Source organism: Sycon ciliatum, chromosome 7 (genome assembly GCF_964019385.1).
Source record: "Sycon ciliatum chromosome 7, ocSycCili1.1, whole genome shotgun sequence".
NCBI classification, from domain to species: domain Eukaryota; kingdom Metazoa; phylum Porifera; class Calcarea; order Leucosolenida; family Sycettidae; genus Sycon; species Sycon ciliatum.
Genome location: NC_088649.1, coordinates 19,092,291 through 19,117,158, shown reverse-complemented (window position 1 = coordinate 19,117,158; position 24,868 = coordinate 19,092,291). Strand labels below are relative to the sequence as shown.

The window sequence follows — 24,868 nt, the reverse complement described above, 5'->3', positions numbered from 1 at the left end:
GCAGTTTGCAATCCCCCGTTGTACTGGTATAGCGTTTGCAATCCCCTGTTGTACTGGTATAGCAGTTTGCAATCCCCCGTTGTCATGGGATAGCAGTTTGCAATTCCCCGTCGTAATCGTATAGCAGTTTGCAATCCTTCGTTGTACTGGGATAGCAGTTTGCAATCCCCCGTTGTACTGGTATAGCAGTTTGCAATCCCCCGTTGTACTGGCATAGCAGTTTGCAATCCCCCGTTGTACTGGTATAGCAGTTTGCAATCCCCCGCTGTACTGGTATAGCAGTTTGCAATCCCCCGCTGTACTAGGATAGCAGTTTGCAATCCCCCGTTGTACTGGGATAGCAGTTTGCAATACCCCGTTGTATTGGGATAGCAGTTAACAACCCCCCGTTGTACAGTCAACTTCGCTAATAACGACTGCGGATATAACGACAATTCGCGAATAACGACCGAATTTCCATGCCCAGAGCAAATTTCCATCTAACTGTATACATTTAACTTCGGATATAACGACTATCTGAATAACGACAATTCGCGTATAGCGACATGCTATTAGTGGCCCGAGGTCATATTCACTGCTTGAATAACGACTTTCTGGGCTTTTGACAGCTATTTCAAGTACCTGTCAGTCAAGTACATGTACCTGTCATGCAGAAGTACCAGAACCTATGGTGCACTGGTGATGGATATAAAGGCACACATGCAAGAAAATGCAGCCAAGGAGGGGGGGGGGGGTTCTTCCTTTTTTATGTTGGCTTCAAAATGGTTGGATTTACCAGCACACCTATATGTATACAATGTACATGTGGTTGTACATGATTGTACAGTAATCATCATACATGTACAACTGTCATGTACATGTCTCTGGCCCTGTAGATGGCTGAAAAAGGCATATTAATTTTTTCAATTGATTTCCCTTGCATATTAAATTTTTAGTTTTTTCAACTCCAATATGAAAATAAAGTACACGTTGCACTGGGATGGCAGTTTGCCATCCCCCGTTGTACTGGTATAGCAATTTGCAATCCCCCGTTGTACTGGGATAGCAGTTTGCAATCCCCTGTTGTACTGGTATAGCAGTTTGCTATCCCCCGTTGTACTGGTATAGCAGTTTACAATCCCCCGGTGTACTGGTATAGCAGTTTACAATCCCCCGTTGTACTGGGATAGCAGTTTACAACCCCCATTGTACTGGGATAGCAATTTGCAATCCCCCGTTGTACTGGGATAGCAGTTTACAACACCCGTTGTACTGGGATAGCAGTTTACAACCCCCATTGTACTGGAATAGCAGTTTGCAATCCCCCGTTGTACTGGTAAAGCAGTTTACAACCCCCATTGTACTGGAATAGCAGTTAGCAATCCCCTGTTGTACTGGTCTAGCAGTTTGCAATCCCCCGTTGTACTGGGATAGCAGTTTGCAATCCCCTGTTTTACTGGTATAGCAGTTTGCTATCCCCCGTTGTACTGGTATAGCAGTTTGCTATCCCCCGTTGTACTGGTATAGCAGTTTACAATCCCCCGTTGTACTGGTATAGCAGTTTGCAACCCCCCCCCCCCGTTGTACTGGAATAGCAGTTTGCAATCCCCTGTTGTACTGGTGTAGCAGTTTACAATCCCCCGTTGTACTGTAATAGCATTTTGCAATCCCCCGTTGTACTGGGATAGCAATTTGCAATCCCCCGTTGTACTGGTTTAGCAGTTTGCAATCCCCCGTTGTAAAGGGTTAGCAGTTTGCAATCCCCCGTTGTACTGGTATAGCAGTTTGCAATCCCCCGTTGTAGTTTGATAGCAGTTTGCAATCCCCCGTTGTACTGGTATAGCAGTTTGCAATCCCCCGTTGTAGTGGGATAGCAGTTTACAATCCCCGTTGTACTGGTATAGCAGTTTGCAATCCCCCCGGTGTACTGGTATAGCAGTTTGCAATCCCCCGTTGTACTGGGATAGCAGTTTACAATCCCCCGTTGTACTAGTATAGCAGTTTGCAATCCCCCGTTGTACTAGTATAGCAGTTTGCAATCCCCCGTTGTAATGGTATAGCAGTTTGCAATCCCCTGTTTTACTGGTAAAGCAGTTTGCAATCCCCCGTTGTACTGGGATAGCAGTTTGCAATCCCCCGTTGTACTGGTATAGCAGTTTGCAACCCCCCGATGTACTGGAATAGCAGTTTGCAATCCCCTGTTGTACTGTAGTAGCATTTTGCAATCCCCCGTTGTACTGGGATAGCAATTTGCAATCCCCCGTTGTACTGGGATAGCACTTTACAACACCCGTTGTACTGGGATAGCAGTTTACAACCCCCATTGTACTGGAGTAGCAGTTTGCAATCCCCGTTGTACTGGTATAGCAGTTTGCAATCCCCCGTTGTACTGGTATAGCAGTTTGCAATTCCCTGTTGTACTGGTATAGCAGTTTGCAATACCCCGTTGTACTGGGATAGCAGTTTGCAATCCCCCGTTGTACTGGGATAGCAGTTTGCAATCCCCCGTGGTACTGGGATAGCAGTTTGCAATCCCCCGTGGTACTGGGATAGCAGTTTGCAATCCCCCGTTGTACTGGTTTAGCAGTTTGCAATCCCCCGTTGTACTGGTATAGCAGTTTGCAATCCCCCGTTGTAGTTTGATAGCAGTTTGCAATCCCCCGTTGTACTGGTATAGCAGTTTGCAATCCCCCGTTGTAGTGGGATAGCAGTTTGCAATCCCCCGTTGTACTGGTATAGCAGATTGCAATCCCCCGGTGTACTGGGATAGCAGTTTACAATCCCCCGTTGTACTGGTATAGCAGTTTGCAATCCCCCGTTGTACTGGTATAGCAGTTTGCAATCCCCCGTTGTACTGGTATAGCAGTTTGCAATCCCCCGTTGTACTGGTATAGCAGTTTGCAATCCCCCGTTGTACTGGTATAGCAGTTTCCAATCCCCCGTTGCACTGGGATGGCAGTTTGCCATCCCCCGTTGTACTGGTATAGCAATTTGCAATCCCTCGTTGTACTGGGATAGCAGTTTGCAATCCCCTGTTGTACTGGTCTAGCAGTTTGCAATCCCCCGTTGTACTGGGATAGCAGTTTGCTATCCCCCGTTGTACTGGTATAGCAGTTTACAATCCCCCGGTGTACTGGGATAGCAGTTTGCAACCCCCCCCCCCCCCCCGTTGTACTGGAATAGCAGTTTGCAATCCCCTGTTGTACTGGTGTAGCAGTTTACAATCCCCCGTTGTACTGTAATAGCATTTTGCAATCCCCCGTTGTACTGGGATAGCAATTTGCAATCCCCCGTTGTACTGGGATAGCAGTTTACAACACCCGTTGTACTGGGATAGCAGTTTACAACCCCCATTGTACTGGAATAGCAGTTTGCAATCCCCCGTTGTACTGGTATAGCAGTTTACAACCCCCATTGTACTGGAATAGCAGTTTGCAATCCCCCGTTGTACTGGTATAGCAGTTTGCAATCCCCCGTTGTACTGGTATAGCAGTTTGCAATACCCCGTTGTACTGGGATAGCAGTTTGCAATCCCCCGTTGTACTGGGATAGCAGTTTGCAATCCCCCGTGGTACTGGGATAGCAGTTTGCAATCCCCCGTGACACTGGGATAGCAGTTTGCAATCCCCTGTTGTACTGGTTTAGCAGTTTGCAATCCCCCGTTGTAAAGGGTTAGCAGTTTGCAATCCCCCGTTGTACTGGTATAGCAGTTTGCAATCCCCCGTTGTAGTTTGATAGCAGTTTGCAATCCCCCGTTGTACTGGTATAGCAGTTTGCAATCCCCCGTTGTAGTGGGATAGCAGTTTACAATCCCCGTTGTACTGGTATAGCAGTTTGCAATCCCCCCGGTGTACTGGTATAGCAGTTTGCAATCCCCCGTTGTACTGGGATAGCAGTTTACAATCCCCCGTTGTACTAGTATAGCAGTTTGCAATCCCCCGTTGTACTAGTATAGCAGTTTGCAATCCCCCGTTGTAATGGTATAGCAGTTTGCAATCCCCTGTTTTACTGGTAAAGCAGTTTGCAATCCCCCGTTGTACTGGGATAGCAGTTTGCAATCCCCCGTTGTACTGGTATAGCAGTTTGCAATCCCCCGGTGTACTGGGATAGCAGTTTACAATCCCCCGTTGTACTGGTATAGCAGTTTGCAATCCCCCGTTGTACTGATATAGCAGTTTGCAATCCCCCGTTGTACTGGTATAGCAGTGTACAATCCCCCGTTGTACTGGTATAGCAGTTTGCAACCCCAGTTGTACTGGTATAGCAGTTTGCAATCCCCCGTTGTACTGGGATAGCAGTTTGCAATCCCCTGTTGTACTGGTATAGCAGTTTGCTATCCCCCGTTGTACTGGGATAGCAGTTTGCAATCCCCTGTTGTACCGGTATAGCAGTTTGCAATCCCCCGTTGTACTGGTATAGCAGTTTACAATCCCCCGTTGTACTGGTATAGCAGTTTGCAATTCCCCGTTTTACTGGTAAACCAGTTTGCAATCCCCCGTTGTACTGGGATAGCAGTTTGCAATCCCCTGTTGTACTGGTATAGCAGTTTGATATCCCCCGTTGTACTGGGATAGCAGTTTGCAATCCCCCGTTGTACTAGGATAGCAATATGCAATCCCCCGTTGTACTGGTATAGCAGTTTGCAATCCCCCGTTGTACAGGGATAGCAGTTTGCAATCCCCCGTTGTACCAGTATAGCAGTTGGCGATCCCCCGTTGTTTTGGGATAGCAGTTTGCAATCCCCCGTTGTACTGGTATAGCAGTTTGCAATCCCCCGGTGTACTGGGATAGCAGTTTACAATCCCCCGTTTTACTGGTAAAGCAGTTTGCAATCCCCCGTTGTACTGGGATAGCAGTTTGCAATCCCCTGTTGTACTGGTATAGCAGTTTGCTATCCCCCGTTGTACTGGGATAGCAGTTTGCAATCCCCCGTTGTACTGGTATAGCAGTTTGCAATCCCCCGTCGTACTGGTGTAGCAGTTTGCAATCTGCCGTTGTACTGGGATTGCTGTTTGCAATCCCCCGTTGTACCGGTATAGCAGTTTAAAATCCCCCGTTGTACTAGGATAGCAGTTTGAAATCCCTCGTTGTACTGGTATAGCATTTTCCAATCCCCCGTTGTACTGGGATAGCAGTTTACAACCCCTGTTGTACTGGGATAACAGTTTGCAATCCCCCGTTGTACTGGTATAGCAGTTTGCAATCCCATGTTGCACTGGGATAGCAGTTTACAACCCCTGTTGTACTGGGATAACAGTTTACAACTCCCATTGTACTGGGATTGCAGTTTACAATCCCCCGTTGTACTGGTATAGCAGTTTGCAATCCCCCGTTGTACTGGTATAGCAGTTTGCAATCCCCCGTTGTACTGGTATAGCAGTTTGCAATACCCCGTTGTACTGGGATAGCAGTTTGCAATCCCCCGTTGTACTGGGATAGCAGTTTGCAATCCCCCGTGGTACTGGGATAGCAGTTTGCAATCCCCCGTGACACTGGGATAGCAGTTTGCAATCCCCCGTTGTACTGGTTTAGCAGTTTGCAATCCCCCGTTGTAAAGGGTTAGCAGTTTGCAATCCCCCGTTGTACTGGTATAGCAGTTTGCAATCCCCCGTTGTAGTTTGATAGCAGTTTGCAATCCCCCGTTGTACTGGTATAGCAGTTTGCAATCCCCCGTTGTAGTGGGATAGCAGTTTACCATCCCCCGTTGTACTGGTATAGCAGTTTGCAATCCCCCGGTGTACTGGGATAGCAGTTTACAATCCCCCGTTGTACTGGTATAGCAGTTTGCAATCCCCCGTTGTACTGATATAGCAGTTTGCAATCCCCCGTTGTACTAGTATAGCAGTTTGCAATCCCCCGTTGTAATGGTAAAGCAGTTTGCAATCCCCCGTTGTACTGGGATAGCAGTTTGCAATCCCCCGTTGTACCGGTATAGCAGTTGGCGATCCCCCGTTGTTTTGGAATAGCAGTTTGCAATCCCCCGTTGTACTGGTATAGCAGTTTGCAATCCCCCGTTGTACTGGGATAGCAGTTTGCAATCCCCGTTGTACTGGGATAGCAGTTTGCAATCCCCCGTTGTACTGGGATAGCAATTTGCAATCCCCCGTTGTACTGGTATAGCAGTTTGCAATCCCCCGTTGTACTGGGATAGCAGTTTGCAATCCCCCGTTGTACCGGTATAGCAGTTGGCGATCCCCCGTTGTTTTGGAATAGCAGTTTGCAATCCCCCGTTGTACTGGTATAGCAGTTTGCAATCCCCCGGTGTACTGGGATAGCAGTTTACAATCCCCCGTTTTACTGGTAAAGCAGTTTGCAATCCCCCGTTGTACTGGGATAGCAGTTTGCAATCCCCTGTTGTACTGGTATAGCAGTTTGCTATCCCCCGTTGTAATGGGATAGCAGTTTGCAATCCCCCGTTGTACTGGTATAGCAGTTTGCAATCCCCCGTCGTACTGGTGTAGCAGTTTGCAATCCGCCGTTGTACTGGGATTGCTGTTTGCAATCCCCCGTTGTACCGGTATAGCAGTTTACAATCCCCCGTTGTACTAGGATAGCAGTTTGAAATCCCTCGTTGTACTGGTATAGCATTTTCCAATCCCCCGTTGTACTGGGATAGCAGTTTACAACCCCTGTTGTACTGGGATAACAGTTTGCAATCCCCCGTTGTACTGGTATAGCAGTTTGCAATCCCATGTTGCACTGGGATAGCAGTTTACAACCCCTGTTGTACTGGGATAACAGTTTACAACTCCCATTGTACTGGGATTGCAGTTTGCAATCCCCCGTTGTACTGGTATAGCAGTTTGCAATCCCCTGTTGTACTGGTATAGCAGTTTGCAATCCCCCGGTGTACTGGGATAGCAGTTTACAATCCCCCGTTGTACTGGAATAGCAGTTTGCAATTCCCCGGTGTTACTGGTATAGCAGTTTGCATCCCCCGGTGGTCTAGTATAGCAGTTTGCAATCCCCCGTTGTACTGGGATAGCAGTTTGCAATCCCCCGTTGTACGGGTATAGCAGTTTGCAGTCCCCCGTTGTGCTGGTATAGCAGTTTGCAGTCCCCCGTTGTACTGGTAAAGCAGTTTGCAATCCCCCGGTGTACTGGGATAGCAGTTTGCAATCCCCCGTTGTACTGGTATAGCAGTTTACAATCCCCCGTTGTACTGGGATAGCAGTTTGCAATCCCCCGTTGTACTGGTATAGCAGTTTGCAATCCCCCGTTGTACTGGGATAGCAGTTTGCAATCCCCGTTGTACTGGGATAGCAGTTTGCAATCCCCCGTTGTACTGGTATAGCAGTTTGCAATCCCCCGTTGTACTGGGATAGCAGTTTGCAATCCCCCGTTGCAATGGGATAGCAGTTTGCGATCCCCCGTTGTACTGGAATAGGAGTTTGCAATCCCCCGTTGTACTGGTATAGGAGTTTGCAATCCCCCGTTGTACTGATATAGCAGTTTGCATTCCCCGTTGTACTGGTATAGCAGTTTGCAATCCCCCGGTGTACTGGGATAGGAGTTTACAATCCCCCGTTGTACTGGTATAGCAGTTTGCAATCCCCCGTTGTACTGGGATAGCAGTTTGCGATCCCCCGTTGTACTGGGATAGCAGTTTGCAATCCCCCGTTGTACTGGTATTGCAGTTTGCAATCCCCCTGTGTACTGGGATAGCAGTTTACAATCCCCCGTTTTACTGGTAAAGCAGTTTGCAATCCCCCGTTGTACTGGGATAGCAGTTTGCAATCCCCCGTTGTACGGGTATAGCAGTTTGCAGTCCCCCGTTGTGCTGGTATAGCAGTTTGCAGTCCCCCGTTGCACTGGTATAGCAGTTTGCAATCCCCCAATGTACTGGTATAGCAGTTTACAATCCCCCGTCGTACTGTAAGAGCAGTTTGCAATCCCCCGTCGTACTGGGATAGCAGTTTGCAATCCCATGTTGCACTGGGATAGCAGTTTACAACCCCTGTTGTACTGGGATAACAGTTTACAACTCCCATTGTACTGGGATTGCAGTTTGCAATCCCCCGTTGTACTGGTATAGCAGTTTGCAATCCCCTGTTGTACTGGTATAGCAGTTTGCAATACCCCGTTGTACTGGGATAGCAGTTTGCAATCCCCCGTTGTACTGGTATAGCAGTTTGCAATCCCCCGTTGTACTGGGATAGCAGTTTGCAATCCCCCGTTGTACTGGTATAGCAGTTTGCAATCCCCCGTTGTACTGGTATAGCAGTTTGAAATCCCCCGTTGTACTGGGATAGCAGTTTTCAATACCCCGTTGTACTGGGATAGCAGTTTGCAACCCCCTCGTCGTACTGGTAAAGCAGTTTGCAATCCCCCGTTTTACTGGTAAAGCAGTTTGCAATCCCCCGTTGTACTGGGATAGCAGTTTGCAATCCCCTGTTGTACTGGTATAGCAGTTTGCTATCCCCCGTTGAACTGGGATAGCAGTTTGCAATCCCCCGTTGTACTGGTATAGCAGTTTGCAATCCCCCCTTGTACTGGGATAGCAGTTTGTAATCCCCCATTGTACTGGTATAGCAGTTTGCAATCCCCGTTGTACTGGTATAGCAGTTTACAATCCCCCGTTGAACTGGGATAGCAGTTTGCAATCCCCCGTTGTACCGGGACAGCAGTTTGCAATCCCCCGTTGTACTGGTATAGCAGTTTGCAATCCCCCGTTGTACTGGTATAGCAGTTTGCAATCTCCCGTTGTACTGGTATAGCAGTTTGCAATCCCCGTTGTACTGGTATAGCAGTTTGCAATCCCCCGTTTTACTGATATAGCAGTTTGGAGTCCCCCGTTGTACTGGGATAGCAGTTTGCAATCCCCCGTTGTACTGGTATAGCAGTTTGCAATCCCCCGTTGTACTGAGATAGCAGTTTGCAATCCCCCGTTGTACTGGGATAGCAGTTTGCAATCCCCCGTTGTAGTGGGATAGCAGTTTGCAATCCCCCCGTTTTACTGGTATAGCAGTTTGCAATCCCCCGTTGTACTGGTATAGCAGTTTGCAATCCCCCGTTGTATTTGTATAGCAGTTTGCAATCCCCCGTTGTACTGGTATAGCAGTTTGCAATCCCCCGTTGTACTGGTATAGCAGTTTGCAATCCCCCGTTGTACTGGGATAGCAGTTTGCAATCCCCCGTTGTACTGGTATAGCAGTTTGCAATCCCTCGTTGAACTGAGATAGCAGCTTGCAATCCCCCGTTGTACTGGTATAGCAGTTTGCAATCCCCCGTTGCACTGGGATAGCAGTTTGCAATCCCCCGTTGTATTGGGATAGCAGTTTGCAATCCCCCATTGTACTGGGATAGCAGTTTGCAATCCCCCGTTGTACTGGTATAGCAGTTTGCAGTCCCTCGTTGTACTGGTATTATTATAATTATTATACGCATTCCCGCGTAGAAGTGTAGCAGCAGTATGCTGCGTCCACAGCTTCTGGTATAGCAATCCCCAGTTGTACTGGGATAGCAGTTTCAGATCCCCCGTTGTACTGGGATAGCAGTTTGCAATCCCCCGTTGTAGCAATCCTCCGTTGTACTGGGATAGCAGTTTGCAATTCTCCGTTGTACTGGTATAGCAATTTGCAATCCCCCGTTGTACTGGTATAGCAGTTTGCAATCCCCCGTTGTACTGGTATAGCAGTTTGCAACCCCCTCGTCGTACTGGTAAAGCAGTTTGCAATCCCCCGTTGCACTGGGAAAGCAGTTTGCAATCCCCCGTTGTACTGGTATAGCAGTTTGCAATCCCACGTTGTACTGGTATAGCAGTTTGCAATCCCCCGTTGTACTGGTATAGCAGTTTGCAATCCCCCGTTGTACTGGTATAGCAGTTTGCAATCCCCCGTTGTACTGGTATAGCAGTTTGCAATCCTCCGGTTGTACTTGGATAGCAGTTTGCAATCCCCCGTTGTACTGGGATAGCAGTTTGCAATCCCCCGTTGTACTGGTATAGCAGTTTGCAATCCCCCGTTTTACTGATATAGCAGTTTGGAGTCCCCCGTTGTACTGGGATAGCAGTTTGCAATCCCCCGTTGTACTGGTATAGCAGTTTGCAATCCCCCGTTGTACTGAGATAGCAGTTTGCAATCCCCCGTTGTACTGGGATAGCAGTTTGCAATCCCCCGTTGTAGTGGGATAGCAGTTTGCAATCCCCCCGTTTTACTGGTATAGCGGTTTGCAATCCCCCGTTGTACTGGTATAGCAGTTTGCAATCCCCCGTTGTATTTGTATAGCAGTTTTAAATCCCCCGTTGTACTGGTATAGCAGTTTGCAATCCCCCGTTGTACTGGTATAGCAGTTTGCAATCCCCCGTTGTACTGGGATAGCAGTTTGCAATCCCCCGTTGTACTGGTATAGCAGTTTGCAATCCCTCGTTGAACTGAGATAGCAGCTTGCAATCCCCCGTTGTACTGGTATAGCAGTTTGCAATCCCCCGTTGCACTGGGATAGCAGTTTGCAATCCCCCGTTGTATTGGGATAGCAGTTTGCAATCCCCCATTGTACTGGTATAGCAGTTTGCAGTCCCTCGTTGTACTGGTATTATTATTATTATTATACGCATTCCCGCGTAGAAGTGTAGCAGCAGTATGCTGCGTCCAAAGCTTCTGGTATAGCAATCCCCAGTTGTACTGGGATAGCAGTTTCAGATCCCCCGTTGTACTGGGATAGCAGTTTGCAATCCCCCGTTGTAGCAATCCTCCGTTGCACTGGGATAGCAGTTTGCAATTCCCCGTTGTACTGGTATAGCAATTTGCAATCCCCCGTTGTACTGGTATAGCAGTTTGCAATCCCCCGTTGTACTGGGATGGCAGTTTGCAATCCCCCGTTGTACTGGTATAGCAGTTTACAATCCCCCGTTGTACTGGTATAGCAGTTTGCAATCCCCCGTTGTACTGGGATAGCAGTTTGCAATCCCCCGTTGTACTAGGATAGCAGTTTGCAAACCCTTGGTGTACTAGGATAGAAGTTTTCAATCCCCCGTTGTACTGGTATAGGAGTTTGCAATCCCCCGTTGTACTGGTATAGCAGTTTGCATTCCCCCGTTGTACGGGTATAGCAGTTTGCAGTCCCCCGTTGTGCTGGTATAGCAGTTTGAAGTCCCCCGTTGTACTGGGATAGGAGTTTACAATCCCCCGTTGTACTGTAATAGCAGTTTGCAATCCCCCGTTGTACTGGTATAGCAATTTGCAATCCCCCGTTGTACTGGGATAGCAGTTTGCAATCCCCCGTTGTACGGGTATAGCAGTTTGCAGTCCCCCGTTGTGCTGGTATGGCAGTTTGCAATCCCCCGTTATACTGGGATAGGAGTTTGCAATCCCCCGTTGTACTGGTATAGCAGTTTACAATCCCCCGTCGTACTGTAATAGCAGTTTGCAATCCCCCGTTGTACTGGTATAGCAATTTGCAATCCCCCTTGTACTGGGATAGCAGTTTGCAATCCCCCGTTGTATTGGGATAGCAGTTTGCAATCCCCCGTTGTACTAGTATAGCAGTTTGCAATCCCCCGTTGTACTGGGATAGCAGTTTGCAATCCCCCGTTGCAATGGGATAGCAGTTTGCGATCCCCCGTTGTGCTGGAATAGCACTTTGCAATCCCCCGTTGTACTGGTATAGGAGTTTGCAATCCCCCGTTGTACTGGTATAGCAGTTTGCATTCCCCGTTGTACTGGTATAGCAGTTTGCAATCCCCCGGTGTACTGGGATAGCAGTTTGCAATCCCCCGTTGTACTGGTATAGCAGTTTGCAATCCCCCGTTGTACTCGTATAGCAGCTTGAAATCCCCCGTTGTACTGGGATAGCAGTTTGCAATCCCCGTGGTACTGGGATAGCAGTTTGCAATCCCCCGTTGTAATGGGATAGCAGTTTGCAATCCCCCGTTGTACTGGGATAGCAGTTTGCAATCCCCCCTTGTACTGGGATAGCAGTTTGTAATCCCCCGTTGTACTGGTATAGCAGTTTGCAATCCCCCGTTGTACTGGTATAGCAGTTTACAATCCCCCGTTGAACTGGGACAGCAGTTTGCAATCCCCCGTTGTACCGGGACAGCAGTTTGCAATCCCCCGTTGTACTGGTATAGCAGTTTGCAATCCCCCGTTGTACTGGTATAGCAGTTTGCAATCTCCCGTTGTGCTGGTATAGCAGTTTGCAATCCCCGTTGTACTGGTATAGCAGTTTGCAATCCCCCGTTGTACTGGTATAGCAGTTTGCAACCCCCTCGTCGTACTGGTAAAGCAGTTTGCAATCCCCCGTTGCACTGGCACAGCAGTTTGCAATCCCCCGTTGTACTGGTATAGCAGTTTGCAATCCCCCGTTGTACTGGTATAGCAGTTTGCAATCCCCCGTTGTACTGGTATAGCAGTTTGCAATCCCCCGTTGTACTGGTATTGCAGTTTGCAATCCCCCTGTTGTACTTGGTATAGCAGTTTGCAATCCCCCGTTGTACTTGGATAGCAGTTTGCAATCCCCCGTTGTACTGGGATAGCAGTTTGCAATCCCCGGTTGTAGTGGGATAGCAGTTTGCAATCCCCCGTTGTACTGGTATAGCAGTTTGCAATCCCCCGTTTTACTGGTATAGCAGTTTGCAATCCCCCGTTGTACTGGTATAGCAGTTTGCAATCCCCCGTTGTACTGGTATAGCAGTTTGCAATCCCCGTTGTACTGGGATAGCAGTTTGCAATCACCCGTTGGACTGGTATAGCAATTTGCAATCCCCCGGTGTACTGGGATAGCAGTTTGCAATCCCCCGTTGTACTGGTATAGCAGTTAGCAATCCCTCGTTGAACTGAGATAGCAGCTTGCAATCCCCCGTTGTACTGGTATAGCAGTTTGCAATCCCCCGTTTTACAGGGATAGCAGTTTGCAATCCCCCGTTGTATTGGGATAGCAGTTTGCAATCCCCCATTGTACTGGGATAGCAGTTTGCAATCCCCCGTTGTACTGGGATAGCAGTTTGCAATCCCCCGTTGTACGGGTATGTCAGTTTACAATCCCCCGATGTACTGGTATAGCAGTTTATGATTCCCCGTTGTACTGGTATAGCAGTTTGCAATCCCTCGTTGTACAGGTATTATTATTATTATTATTATACGCATTCCCGCGTAGAAGTGTAGCAGCAGTATGCTGCGTCCACAGCTTCTGGTATAGCAATCCCCAGTTGTACTGGGATAGCAGTTTCAGATCCCCCGTTGTACTGGGATAGCAGTTTGCAATCCCCCGTTGTAGCAATCCTCCGTTGTACTGGGATAGCATTTTGCAATTCCCCGTTGTACTGGTACAGCAGTTTGCAATCCCCCGTTGTACTGGTATAGCAGTTTGCAATCCCCCGTTGTACTGGTATAGCAGTTTGCAATCCCCCGTTTTACTGGGATAGCAGTTTGCAATCCCCCGTTGTACTGGGATAGCAGTTTGCAATCCCCCGTTGTACTAGGATAGCAGTTTGCAAACCCCCGGTGTACTAGGATAGAAGATTGCAATCCCCCGTTGTACTGGGATAGCAGTTTGCACACCCCCGGTGTACTGGGATGGAAGTTTGCAATCCCCCGTTGTAGTGGGATAGCAGTTTGCAATCCCCCGTTGAACTGGTATAGCAGTTTGCAATCCCCCGTTGTACTGGGATGGCAGTTTGCAATCCCCCGTTGTACTGGTATGGCAGTTTACAATCCCCCTTGTACTGGTATAGCAGTTTGCAATCCCCCGTTGTACTGGGATAGCAGTTTGCAAACCCTTGGTGTACTAGGATAGCAGTTTGCAAACCCTTGGTGTACTAGGATAGAAGTTTGCAATCCCCCGTTGTACTGGGATAGCAGTTTGCAATCCCCCGTTGTACTGGGATAGCAGTTTGCAATGCCCCGCTGTAGTGGGATAGCAGTTTGTAATCCCCCGCTGTACTGGTATAGCAGTTTGCAATCCCCCGTTGTACTGGGATAGCAGTTTGCAATCCCCCGTTGTACTGGTATAGCAGGTTGCAATCCCCCGTTGTACTGGGATAGCAGTTTACAATCCCCCCGGTGTACTGGGGTAGCAGTTTGCAAACCCCCCGTGTACTGGGATAGCAGTTTGCAATCCCCCGTTGTACTGGGATAGCAGTTTACAATCCCCCGTTGTACTGGTATAGCAGTTTGCAATCCTCCGTTGTACTGGGATAGCAGTTCACAATCCCCCGTTGTACTGGTTTAGCAGTTTACAATCTCCCGTTGTACTGGGATAGCAGTTTGCAATCCCCCGTTGTACTGGGATAGCAGTTGACAATCCCCAGTTGTACTGGTATAGCAGTTTGCAATCCCCCGTTGTATTGGTATAGCAGTTTGCAATCCCCCGTTGTACTGGTATAGCAGTTTGCAATCCCCCGTTGTACTGGGATAGCAGTTTGCAAACCCCCGGTGTACTGGGATAGCAGTTTGCAATCCCCCGTTGTACTGGGATAGCAGTTTGCAATCCCCCGTTGTACTGGTATAGCAGTTTGCAGTCCCCCGTTGTACTGGGAAAGCAGTTTGCAATCACCCTTTGTACTGGGATAGCAGTTTGCAATCCCCCGTTGTACTGGGATAGCAGTTTGCAATCCCCCGTTGTACTGGTATAGCAGTTTGCAATCCCCCGTTGTACTGGTATAGCAGTTTGCAATCCCCCGTTGTACTGGGATAGCAGTTTGCAATCCCCCGTTGTACTGGTATAGCAGTTTGCAATCCCTCGTTGAACTGAGATAGCAGCTTGCAATCCCCCGTTGTACTGGTATAGCAGTTTGCAATCCCCCGTTTTACTGGGATAGCAGTTTGCAATCCCCCGTTGTATTGGGATAGCAGTTTGCAATCCCCCATTGTACTGGGATAGCAGTTTGCAATCCCCCGTTGTACTGGGATAGCAGTTTGCAATCCCCCGTTGTACTGGTATGGCAGTTTACAATCCCCCGATGTACTGGTATAGCAGTTTATGATTCCCCGTTGTACTGGTATAGCAGTTTACAATCCCCCGTTGTACTGGTATAGCAGTTTATGATTCCCCGTTGTACTGGTATAGCAGTTTGCAATCCCCCGTTGTACTGGGATAGCAGTTTGCAATCCCCCGTTGTACTAGGATAGCAGTTTGCAAACCCTTGGTGTACTAGGATAGAAGTTTTCAATCCCCCGTTGTACTGGTATAGGAGTTTGCAATCCCCCGTTGTACTGGTATAGCAGTTTGCATTCCCCCGTTGTACGGGTATAGCAGTTTGCAGTCCCCGGTTGTGCTGGTATAGCAGTTTGAAGTCCCCCGTTGTACTGGGATAGGAGTTTACAATCCCCCGTTGTACTGTAATAGCAGTTTGCAATCCCCCGTTGTACTGGTGTAGCAATTTGCAATCCCCCGTTGTACTGGGATAGCAGTTTGCAATCCCCCGTTGTACGGGTATAGCAGTTTGCAGTCCCCCGTTGTGCTGGTATGGCAGTTTGCAATCCCCCGTTATACTGGGATAGGAGTTTGCAATCCCCCGTTGTACTGGTATAGCAATTTACAATCCCCCGTCGTACTGTAATAGCAGTTTGCAATCCCCCGTTGTACTGGTATAGCAATTTGCAAATCCCCGTTGTACTGGGATAGCAGTTTGCAATCCCCCGTTGTATTGGGATAGCAGTTTGCAATCCCCCGTTGTACTAGTATAGCAGTTTGCAATCCCCCGTTGTACTGGGATAGCAGTTTGCAATCCCCCGTTGCAATGGGATAGCAGTTTGCGATCCCCCGTTGTACTGGAATAGCACTTTGCAATCCCCCGTTGTACTGGTATAGGAGTTTGCAATTCCCCGTTGTACTGGTATAGCAGTTTGCATTCCCCGTTGTACTGGTATAGCAGTTTGCAATCCCCCGGTGTACTGGGATAGCAGTTTGCAATCCCCCGTTGTACTGGGATAGCAGTTTGCAATCCCCGTTGTACTGGGATAGCAGTTTGCAATCCCCCGTTGTAATGGGATAGCAGTTTGCAATCCCCCGTTGTACTGGGATAGCAGTTTGCAATCCCCCCTTGTACTGGGATAGCAGTTTGTAATCCCCCGTTGTACTGGTATAGCAGTTTGCAATCCCCCGTTGTACTGGTATAGCAGTTTACAATCCCCCGTTGAACTGGGACAGCAGTTTGCAATCCCCCGTTGTACCGGGACAGCAGTTTGCAATCCCCCATTGTACTGGTATAGCAGTTTGCAATCCCCCGTTGTACTGGTATAGCAGTTTGCAATCTCCCGTTGTACTGGTATAGCAGTTTGCAATCCCCGTGGTACTGGTATAGCAGTTTGCAATCCCCCGTTGTACTGGTATAGCAGTTTGCAACCCCCTCGTCGTACTGGTAAAGCAGTTTGCAATCCCCCGTTGCACTGGGACAGCAGTTTGCAATCCCCCGTTGTACTGGTATAGCAGTTTGCAATCCCCCGTTGTACTGGTATTGCAGTTTGCAATCCCCCGTTGTACTGGTATAGCAGTTTGCAATCCCCCGTTGTACTGGTATAGCAGTTTGCAATCCCCCTGTTGTACTGGTATAGCAGTTTGCAATCCCCCGTTGTACTTGGATAGCAGTTTGCAATCCCCGTTGTACTAGTATAGCAGTTTGCAATCCCCCGTTGTACTGGGATAGCAGTTTGCAATCCCCCGTTGCAATGGGATAGCAGTTTGCGATCCCCCGTTGTACTGGAATAGCACTTTGCAATCCCCCGTTGTACTGGTATAGGAGTTTGCAATTCCCCGTTGTACTGGTATAGCAGTTTGCATTCCCCGTTGTACTGGTATAGCAGTTTGCAATCCCCCGGTGTACTGGGATAGCAGTTTGCAATCCCCCGTTGTACTGGGATAGCAGTTTGCAATCCCCGTTGTACTGGGATAGCAGTTTGCAATCCCCCGTTGTAATGGGATAGCAGTTTGCAATCCCCCGTTGTACTGGGATAGCAGTTTGCAATCCCCCCTTGTACTGGGATAGCAGTTTGTAATCCCCCGTTGTACTGGTATAGCAGTTTGCAATCCCCCGTTGTACTGGTATAGCAGTTTACAATCCCCCGTTGAACTGGGACAGCAGTTTGCAATCCCCCGTTGTACCGGGACAGCAGTTTGCAATCCCCCATTGTACTGGTATAGCAGTTTGCAATCCCCCGTTGTACTGGTATAGCAGTTTGCAATCTCCCGTTGTACTGGTATAGCAGTTTGCAATCCCCGTGGTACTGGTATAGCAGTTTGCAATCCCCCGTTGTACTGGTATAGCAGTTTGCAACCCCCTCGTCGTACTGGTAAAGCAGTTTGCAATCCCCCGTTGCACTGGGACAGCAGTTTGCAATCCCCCGTTGTACTGGTATAGCAGTTTGCAATCCCCCGTTGTACTGGTATTGCAGTTTGCAATCCCCCGTTGTACTGGTATAGCAGTTTGCAATCCCCCGTTGTACTGGTATAGCAGTTTGCAATCCCCCTGTTGTACTGGTATAGCAGTTTGCAATCCCCCGTTGTACTTGGATAGCAGTTTGCAATCCCCGTTGTACTGGGATAGCAGTTTGCAATCCCCGGTTGTAGTGGGATAGCAGTGTGCAATCCCCCGTTGTACTGGCATAGCAGTTTGCAATCCCCCGTTGTACTGGTATAGCAGTTTACAATCCCCCGTTGAACTGGGACAGCAGTTTGCAATCCCCCGTTGTACCGGGACAGCAGTTTGCAATCCCCCGTTGTACGGGTATAGCAGTTTGCAATCCCCCGTTGTACTGGTATAGCAGTTTGCAATCTCCCGTTGTACTGGTATAGCAGTTTGCAATCCCCGTGGTACTGGTATAGCAGTTTGCAATCCCCCGTTGTACTGGTATAGCAGTTTGCAACCCCCTCGTCGTACTGGTAAAGCAGTTTGCAATCCCCCGTTGCACTGGGACAGCAGTTTGCAATCCCCCGTTGTACTGGTATAGCAGTTTGCAATCCCCCGTTGTACTGGTATTGCAGTTTGCAATCCCCCGTTGTACTGGTATAGCAGTTTGCAATCCCCCGTTGTACTGGTATAGCAGTTTGCAATCCCCCTGTTGTACTGGTATAGCAGTTTGCAATCCCCCGTTGTACTTGGATAGCAGTTTGCAATCCCCGTTGTACTGGGATAGCAGTTTGCAATCCCCGGTTGTAGTGGGATAGCAGTTTGCAATCCCCCGTTGTACTGGTATAGCAGTTTGCAATCCCCCGTTTGACTGGTATAGCAGTTTGGAGTCCCCTGTTGTACTGGGATAGCAGTTTGCAATCCCCCGTTGTACTGGTATAGCAGTTTGCAATCCCCCGTTGTACTGGAATAGCAGTTTGCAATCCCCCGTTGTACTGGGATAGCAGTTTGCAATCCCCCGTTGTAGTGGGATAGCAGTTTGCAATCCCCCCGTTTTACTGGTATAGCAGTTTGCAATCCCCCGTTGTACTGGTATAGCAGTTTGCAATCCCCCGTTGTATTGGTATAGCAGTTTGCAATCCCCCGTTGTACTGGTATAGCAGTTTGCAATCCCCCGTTGTACTGGTATAGCAGTTTGCAATCCCCCGTTGTACTGGGATAGCAGTTTGCAATCCCCCGTTAGACTGGTATAGCAATTTGCAATCCCCCGGTGTACTGGGATAGCAGTTTGCAATCCCCCGTTGTACTGGTATAGCAGTTTGCAATCCCTCGTTGAACTGAGATAGCAGCTTGCAATCCCCCGTTGTACTGGTATAGCAGTTTGCAATCCCCCGTTTTACAGGGATAGCAGTTTGCAATCCCCCGTTGTATTGGGATAGCAGTTTGCAATCCCCCATTGTACTGGGATAGCAGTTTGCAATCCCCCGTTGTACTGGGATAGCAGTTTGCAATCCCCCGTTGTACTGGTATGGCAGTTTACAATCCCCCGATGTACTGGTATAGCAGTTTATGATTCCCCCTTGTACTGGTATAGCAGTTTGCAATCCCTCGTTGTACTGGTATTATTATTATTATTATACGCATTCCCGCGTAGAAGTGTAGCAGCAGTATGCTGCGTCCACAGCTTCTGGTATAGCAATCCCCAGTTGTACTGGTATAGCAGTTTCAGATCCCCCGTTGTACTTGGATAGCAGTTTGCAATCCCCCGTTGTAGCAATCCTCCGTTGTACTGGGATAGCAGTTTGCAATTCCCCGTTGTACTGGTATAGCAGTTTGCAATCCCCCGTTGTACTGGTATAGCAGTTTGCAATCCCCCGTTGTACTGGTATAGCAGTTTGCAATCCCCCGTTTTACTGGGATAGCAGTTTGCATTCCCCCGTTGTACTGGGATAGCAGTTTGCAATCCCCCGTTGTACTAGGATAGTAGTTTGCAAACCCCCGGTGTACTAGGATAGAAGATTGCAATCCCCCGTTGTCCTGGGATAGCAGTTTGCACACCCCCGGTGTACTGGGATGGAAGTTTGCAATCCCCCGTTGTAGTGGGATAGCAGTTTGCAATCCCCCGTTGAACTGGTATAGCAGTTTGCAATCCCCCGTTGTATGGGATGGCAGTTTGCAATCCCCCGTTGTACTGGTGTAGCAGTTTACAATCCCCCGTTGTACTGGTATAGCAGTTTGCAATCCCCCGTTGTACTGGGATAGCAGTTTGCAATCCCCCGTTGTACTAGGATAGCAGTTTGCAAACCCTTGGTGTACTAGGATAGAAGTTTGCAATCCCCCGTTGTACTGGGATAGCAGTTTGCAATCCCCCGTTGTACTGGGATAGCAGTTTGCAATGCCCCGCTGTAGTGGGATAGCAGTTTGTAATCCCCCGTTGTACTGGTATAGCAGTTTCCAATCCCCCGTTGTACTGGGATAGCAGTTTGCAATCCCCCGTTGTACTGGTATAGCAGGTTGCAATCCCCCGTTGTACTGGGGTAGCCGTTTGCAATCCCCCGTTGTACTGGTATAGCAGTTTGCAATCCCCCGTTGTACTGGTATGGCAGTTTGCAATCCCCCGTTGTACTGGGATAGCAGTTTACAATCCCCCCGTTGTACTGGGGTAGCAGTTTGCAAACCCCCCGTGTACTGGGATAGCAGTTTGCAATCCCCCGTTGTACTGGGATAGCAGTTTACAATCCCCCGTTGTACTGGTATAGCAGTTTGCAATCCTCCGTTGTACTGGGATAGCAGTTCACAATCCCCCGTTGTACTGGTTTAGCAGTTTACAATCTCCCGTTGTACTCGGATAGCAGTTTGCAATCCCCCGTTGTACTGGGATAGCAGTTGACAATCCCCAGTTGTACTGGTATAGCAGTTTGCAATCCCCCGTTGTATTGGTATAGCAGTTTGCAATTCCCCGTTGTACTGGTATAGCAGTTTGCAATCCCCCGTTGTACTGGGATAGCAGTTTGCAAACCCCCGGTGTACTGGGATAGCAGTTTGCAATCCCCCGTTGTACTGGGATAGCAGTTTGCAATCCCCCGTTGTACTGGTATAGCAGTTTGCAATCCCCGTTGTACTGGTATAGCAGTTTGCAACCCCCCGTTGTACTAGGATAGCAGTTTGCAATCCCCCGTTGTACTGGGATAGCGGTTTGCAAACGCCCGTTGTACTGGGATAGCAGTTTACAATACCCAGTTGGACTGGTATAGCAGTTTGCAATCCCCGTTGTACTGGTATAGCAGTTTGCAATCCCCCGCTGTACTGGGATAGCAGTTTGCAATCCCCGTTGTACTGGGATAGCAGTTTGCAAACCCCCGTTGTACTGGGATAGCAGTTTACAATACCCCCTTTGTGCTGGTATAGCAGTTTGCAATCTCCCGTTGTACTGGGAAAGCAGTTTGCAATCCCCCGTTGTACTGGTATAGCAGTTTGCAATTCCCCGTTTTACTGGTATAGCAGTTTGCAATCCCCTGTTGTACTGGGATAGCAGTTTGCAATCCCCCGTTGTACTGGTATAGCAGTTTGCATTCCCCCGTTGTACTGGTATAGCAATTTACAATCCCCCGTTGTACTGGTATAGCAGTTTGCAATCCCCCGTTGTACTGGGATAGCAGTTTGCAATCCCCCGTTGTACTGGGAAAGCAGTTTGCAATCATCCTTTGTACTGGGATAGCAGTTTGCAATCCCCCATTGTACTGGGATAGCAGTTTGCAATCCCCCGTTGTACTGGTATAGCAGTTTGCAACCCCCCGTTGTACTGGTGTAGCAGTTTACAATCCCCCGATGTACTGGTATAGCAGTTTACGATCCCCGTTGTACTGGTGTAGCAGTTTGCAATCCCTCGTTGTTCTGGTATTATTATTATTATTATACTCATTCCCGCGTTGAAGTGTAGCAGCAGTATGCTTCCTCCACAGCTTCTGGTATAGCAATCCCCAGTTGTACTGGGATAGCAGTTTCCGATCCCCCGTTGTACTGTGATAGCAGTTTGAAATCCCCCGTTGTAGCAATCCTCCGTTGTAATGGGATAGCAGTTTGCAATCCCCCGTTGTACTGGGATAGCAGTTTGCAATCCCCCATTGTACTGGGATAGCAGTTTGTAATCCCCCGTTGCACTGGTATAGCAGTTTGCAATCCCCCGTTGTACTGGGATAGCAGTTTGCAATCCCCCGTTGTACTGGGATAGCAGTTTGCAATCCCCTGTTGTACTGGGATAGCAGTTTGCAATCCCCCGTTGTTCTGGGATAGCAGTTTGCAATCCCCCGTTGTACTGGTATACACCCGATATTTTCCCTTACAACTGCGTACGTCAGTGCGAGGGTTTTTTCCCGGCTGGCTCGGTCCAGAAAAATTAATCTGACGGTACCAAGTGGTTCTGCATCATGGCCTATTCCTGCTATTCACTGGCACGCCTATTCTATCTGAGACGCTCTGTTCTCAGTCCTTGCTTCCATACCTCACTCGTTATCCGGTTCACATCTGGCTGCGGCCAACTACCCTTCACTTTGTGTAGTGTCGCTATTGCTGTTTATGTCTCTGTGTGTGCCAGTATATGTGGAACGAGAAAGTAGAGGCAATGATTGTCAAGTCCTAGTATTTGACAATATGAATATTAAACTCACCCATCGCAGGTATAATCCTGTATTAGACAGATAGCCATGGTTAGAGCAGTGGACCTGATTCAACTAACCATAGATACTGCATTCTCACTCTCCATCCCTTTGATTGGATGTCTACATGGTAGCAATCACATGACTTGCTCCCCTAATGCTTACCTGACTCATTTCCTGTTTCTGTTTTCTCAGCTGGTGGATGAGAAAGACTTGGCAAATGAGCTGGAAGAGCAAACGGTCAAGTGTGATTCGGGGCCATGTGAATGGAGTGGTAGCCTCAGAGACTATGTTGTAAGCTGCTTTTCAGTGTTAGTAGGTACAAGTGATGATGATTGATGGTGCATAGCTTTAGACTGGTGATTATGCTAGTTAGGTATTGAGTAAATATCTGAGTAAATATGTGTGTACAGCTATATGTAGATGTACATGTATGTGTGAAGAATGACAAACATGGTGGCAGAACATTTTATTCCAACTCCGAGTTCCTTTCTTGTTTGTGCGATCATCAGGCATTCATTCAAAACCCCATACCGTGTTAGATAATACGTGTTTGTTGCCTGATGATCGGTCAAGCGTGAAACTCGGAGTTACAATATAATTTTGTTCCACCTTACATGTAAGGAATGTCAGTCCTTCCGGGCTTTGAGCACTTTGTGGACAGGGATAAGTTCAGCTAGTGTGTGTGTGAATCATGATATTGATTTACTGCAGAAACACGAAGAAGAATGTCAGTATGGATACTCCTGTTGTCCGTTTGGCTGCGATGTAAAGACACCTCGACCACGGGTAAGCTAAGAACAACACTGATTTCATGAGGAAATGTGTATGCCGCTATACTGTAAATGAACACTTATACTTCCTCCGCGTCATCGAAATTGTCGCTGTTTGATTTTTGATATAAAACAGGGTATTTACTCACCAGCAGTCGTAACCCAGGTAAGAAATCAGACATAGGCAATAGTCATCAGTATAGGGTGACGGCAAAGTTCTATTATCTGTTATTGGGAGCTCATTTTTTTTAACTAGATGCAATTTCTTCGCTGATGTCGCTGCGATGGTACATTTGACTCGCTGACATCAGCCAGGCGTTGCAGCCTGCACATTTCTAGTGCTTATAGCCATTCACTCAAAGCCTCATCACTGTTTTACCTTAGCTGGGGTGAGAATGACTTCGTGGAACAAGCCGCAGCGCTTGGAGAAACATTGAGGGGTCAGCAAACTAAATGCATGCAAGAGCGATAAAATGTGTCGCTCTGTCTGGGACACTTAGTACATGATTGTACCTGCAAGAGCCGTGTAGACTCTACGTGTAGTGCTGGTGATGCACGCGCAGGTGTCGTGTACAGTGATGCTGAAAAAGACAGTATGCCACTGATAAAAAAAGTTCGTTCAACATCGAGGTGATTCCGCCGACGGTAATCAACCGACCTTGCAACGATCGTGTATTCTCAATTCGTTGGCGGTGAAGTAGAAATCGTCCAGAGCTAGTAGACGACAAGCACAGCAGCTCTTGTCCTGTGGAGAAAGTCAAAACGTTTGAGATGAGGGGCGACCAACTTACAACCTTCCTGGAAATTTTTCGTAACAATATTTTTGCGGCCATTGACATCAGCGACGACGAGGCCTTGACCTCCACGTGAAACTCTCAGTCCAACTGTTCTGGAACGTTACTCTAGCCTTCAGACTATCATACTGTGTAATAATATTTGTATGGTTTAGCTTATTGAGTTGTCGCTGCGACAATTTCGATGACGCGGAGGAAGTATTTTCACCTATTTTCGGCCTGGGAATTTTTGGTGTTAAATTTGTTGCGGCTGTAATTTAGTTTTGCAAGGTTCAGTGTGACAGTGTAGACAGGCAGCAGCAGTATAGGCTGAAATGATAACCTCTTTAGCACGACAGTACCTGAACGCGCCGATGTCAACACATGTAAAAGTCGCATTTTCCAATGAAAGTTCTAGCTGTTCAAGGATCTGATAACCGCAATCAGTAATACAAGATGGATCGACATTTGTGTACACTGTATTCATGTATTGTAAAACTGTGGAGACAATGTGCAATAAAACGATGAAAAATGTGAAGAAATTGTGTAGAGAAAGAAAGGGATTCAAACAAGTTTTCGTACAACACTCATCAGGAATCTTTGTTGTACTAAAGGACACTGAAAACAAAATTGAACTATTATAGAAAATCTAAGTAAGAGAAATAACACTAAGAACAACAGCAGTGAAATTTACAAGTGTGAATTTTAACAATGAAAGCGAGAGCAATAACGAATGTGTGTACTAACACTAAACTTGCAACTGAAAAAGTTATCACTTTGTCCTTCCTTCCTTCTTTCTCTTCTTTGTTCACTTTTTCAGTTGCAAGTTTAGTGTTAGTACACACATTCGTTATTGCTCTCGCTTTCATTGTTAAAATTCACACTTGTAAATGTCACTGCTGTTGTTCTTAGTGTTATTTCTCTAACTTAGATTTTCTATAATAGTTCAATTTTGTTTTCAGTGTCCTTTAGTACAACGAAGATTCCTGATGAGTGTTGCACGAAAACTTGTTTGAATCCTCATTTACTCTACACCATTTCTTCACATTTTCATCGTTTTATTGCACATTGTCTCCACAGTTTTACAATACATGAATACAGTGTACACAAATGTCGATCCAGCTTGTATTACTGATTGCGGTTATCAAATTGTTGTCTCCTCGCCGTTTGTTCAAGGATCGATAACCTTACCTTCCCTTGGACGAATTCCACGATCTTGAGCTTCCTGGAAAGGTCTCGAGACGAGAGACAAACTGGTGTCAAACCCAGCTCCGAGAGAAACCAAAACCCCGTTCTAAAGTCTGGAAAACTTCATGCACGCGCTCAACAGACTTTAGCACGGCGAAGACTAACTGAGCTCAAATATTCAGCTGCCATTTCGGTCTCCTTGCTCGTATGGAGCTC

At 47.7% G+C, this 24,868-nt stretch overlaps 1 protein-coding gene across 3 annotated transcripts in view; it reads left to right on the top strand.

Annotated features, from left to right (window-relative positions):
- LOC135821161 (tripartite motif-containing protein 2-like) overlaps nucleotides 1–24,868 on the top strand; it is a 274,795-nt gene that overhangs the window by 34,096 nt on the left and 215,831 nt on the right. For all 3 annotated transcript variants that reach the window (XM_065334230.1, XM_065334229.1, XM_065334228.1), the window contains exons 3-4: nucleotides 22,114–22,212; nucleotides 22,633–22,707. In XM_065334230.1, coding sequence (XP_065190302.1) covers nucleotides 22,114–22,212; nucleotides 22,633–22,707 — 174 coding nt within the window. The remainder of the gene's footprint in view (nucleotides 1–22,113; nucleotides 22,213–22,632; nucleotides 22,708–24,868) is intronic.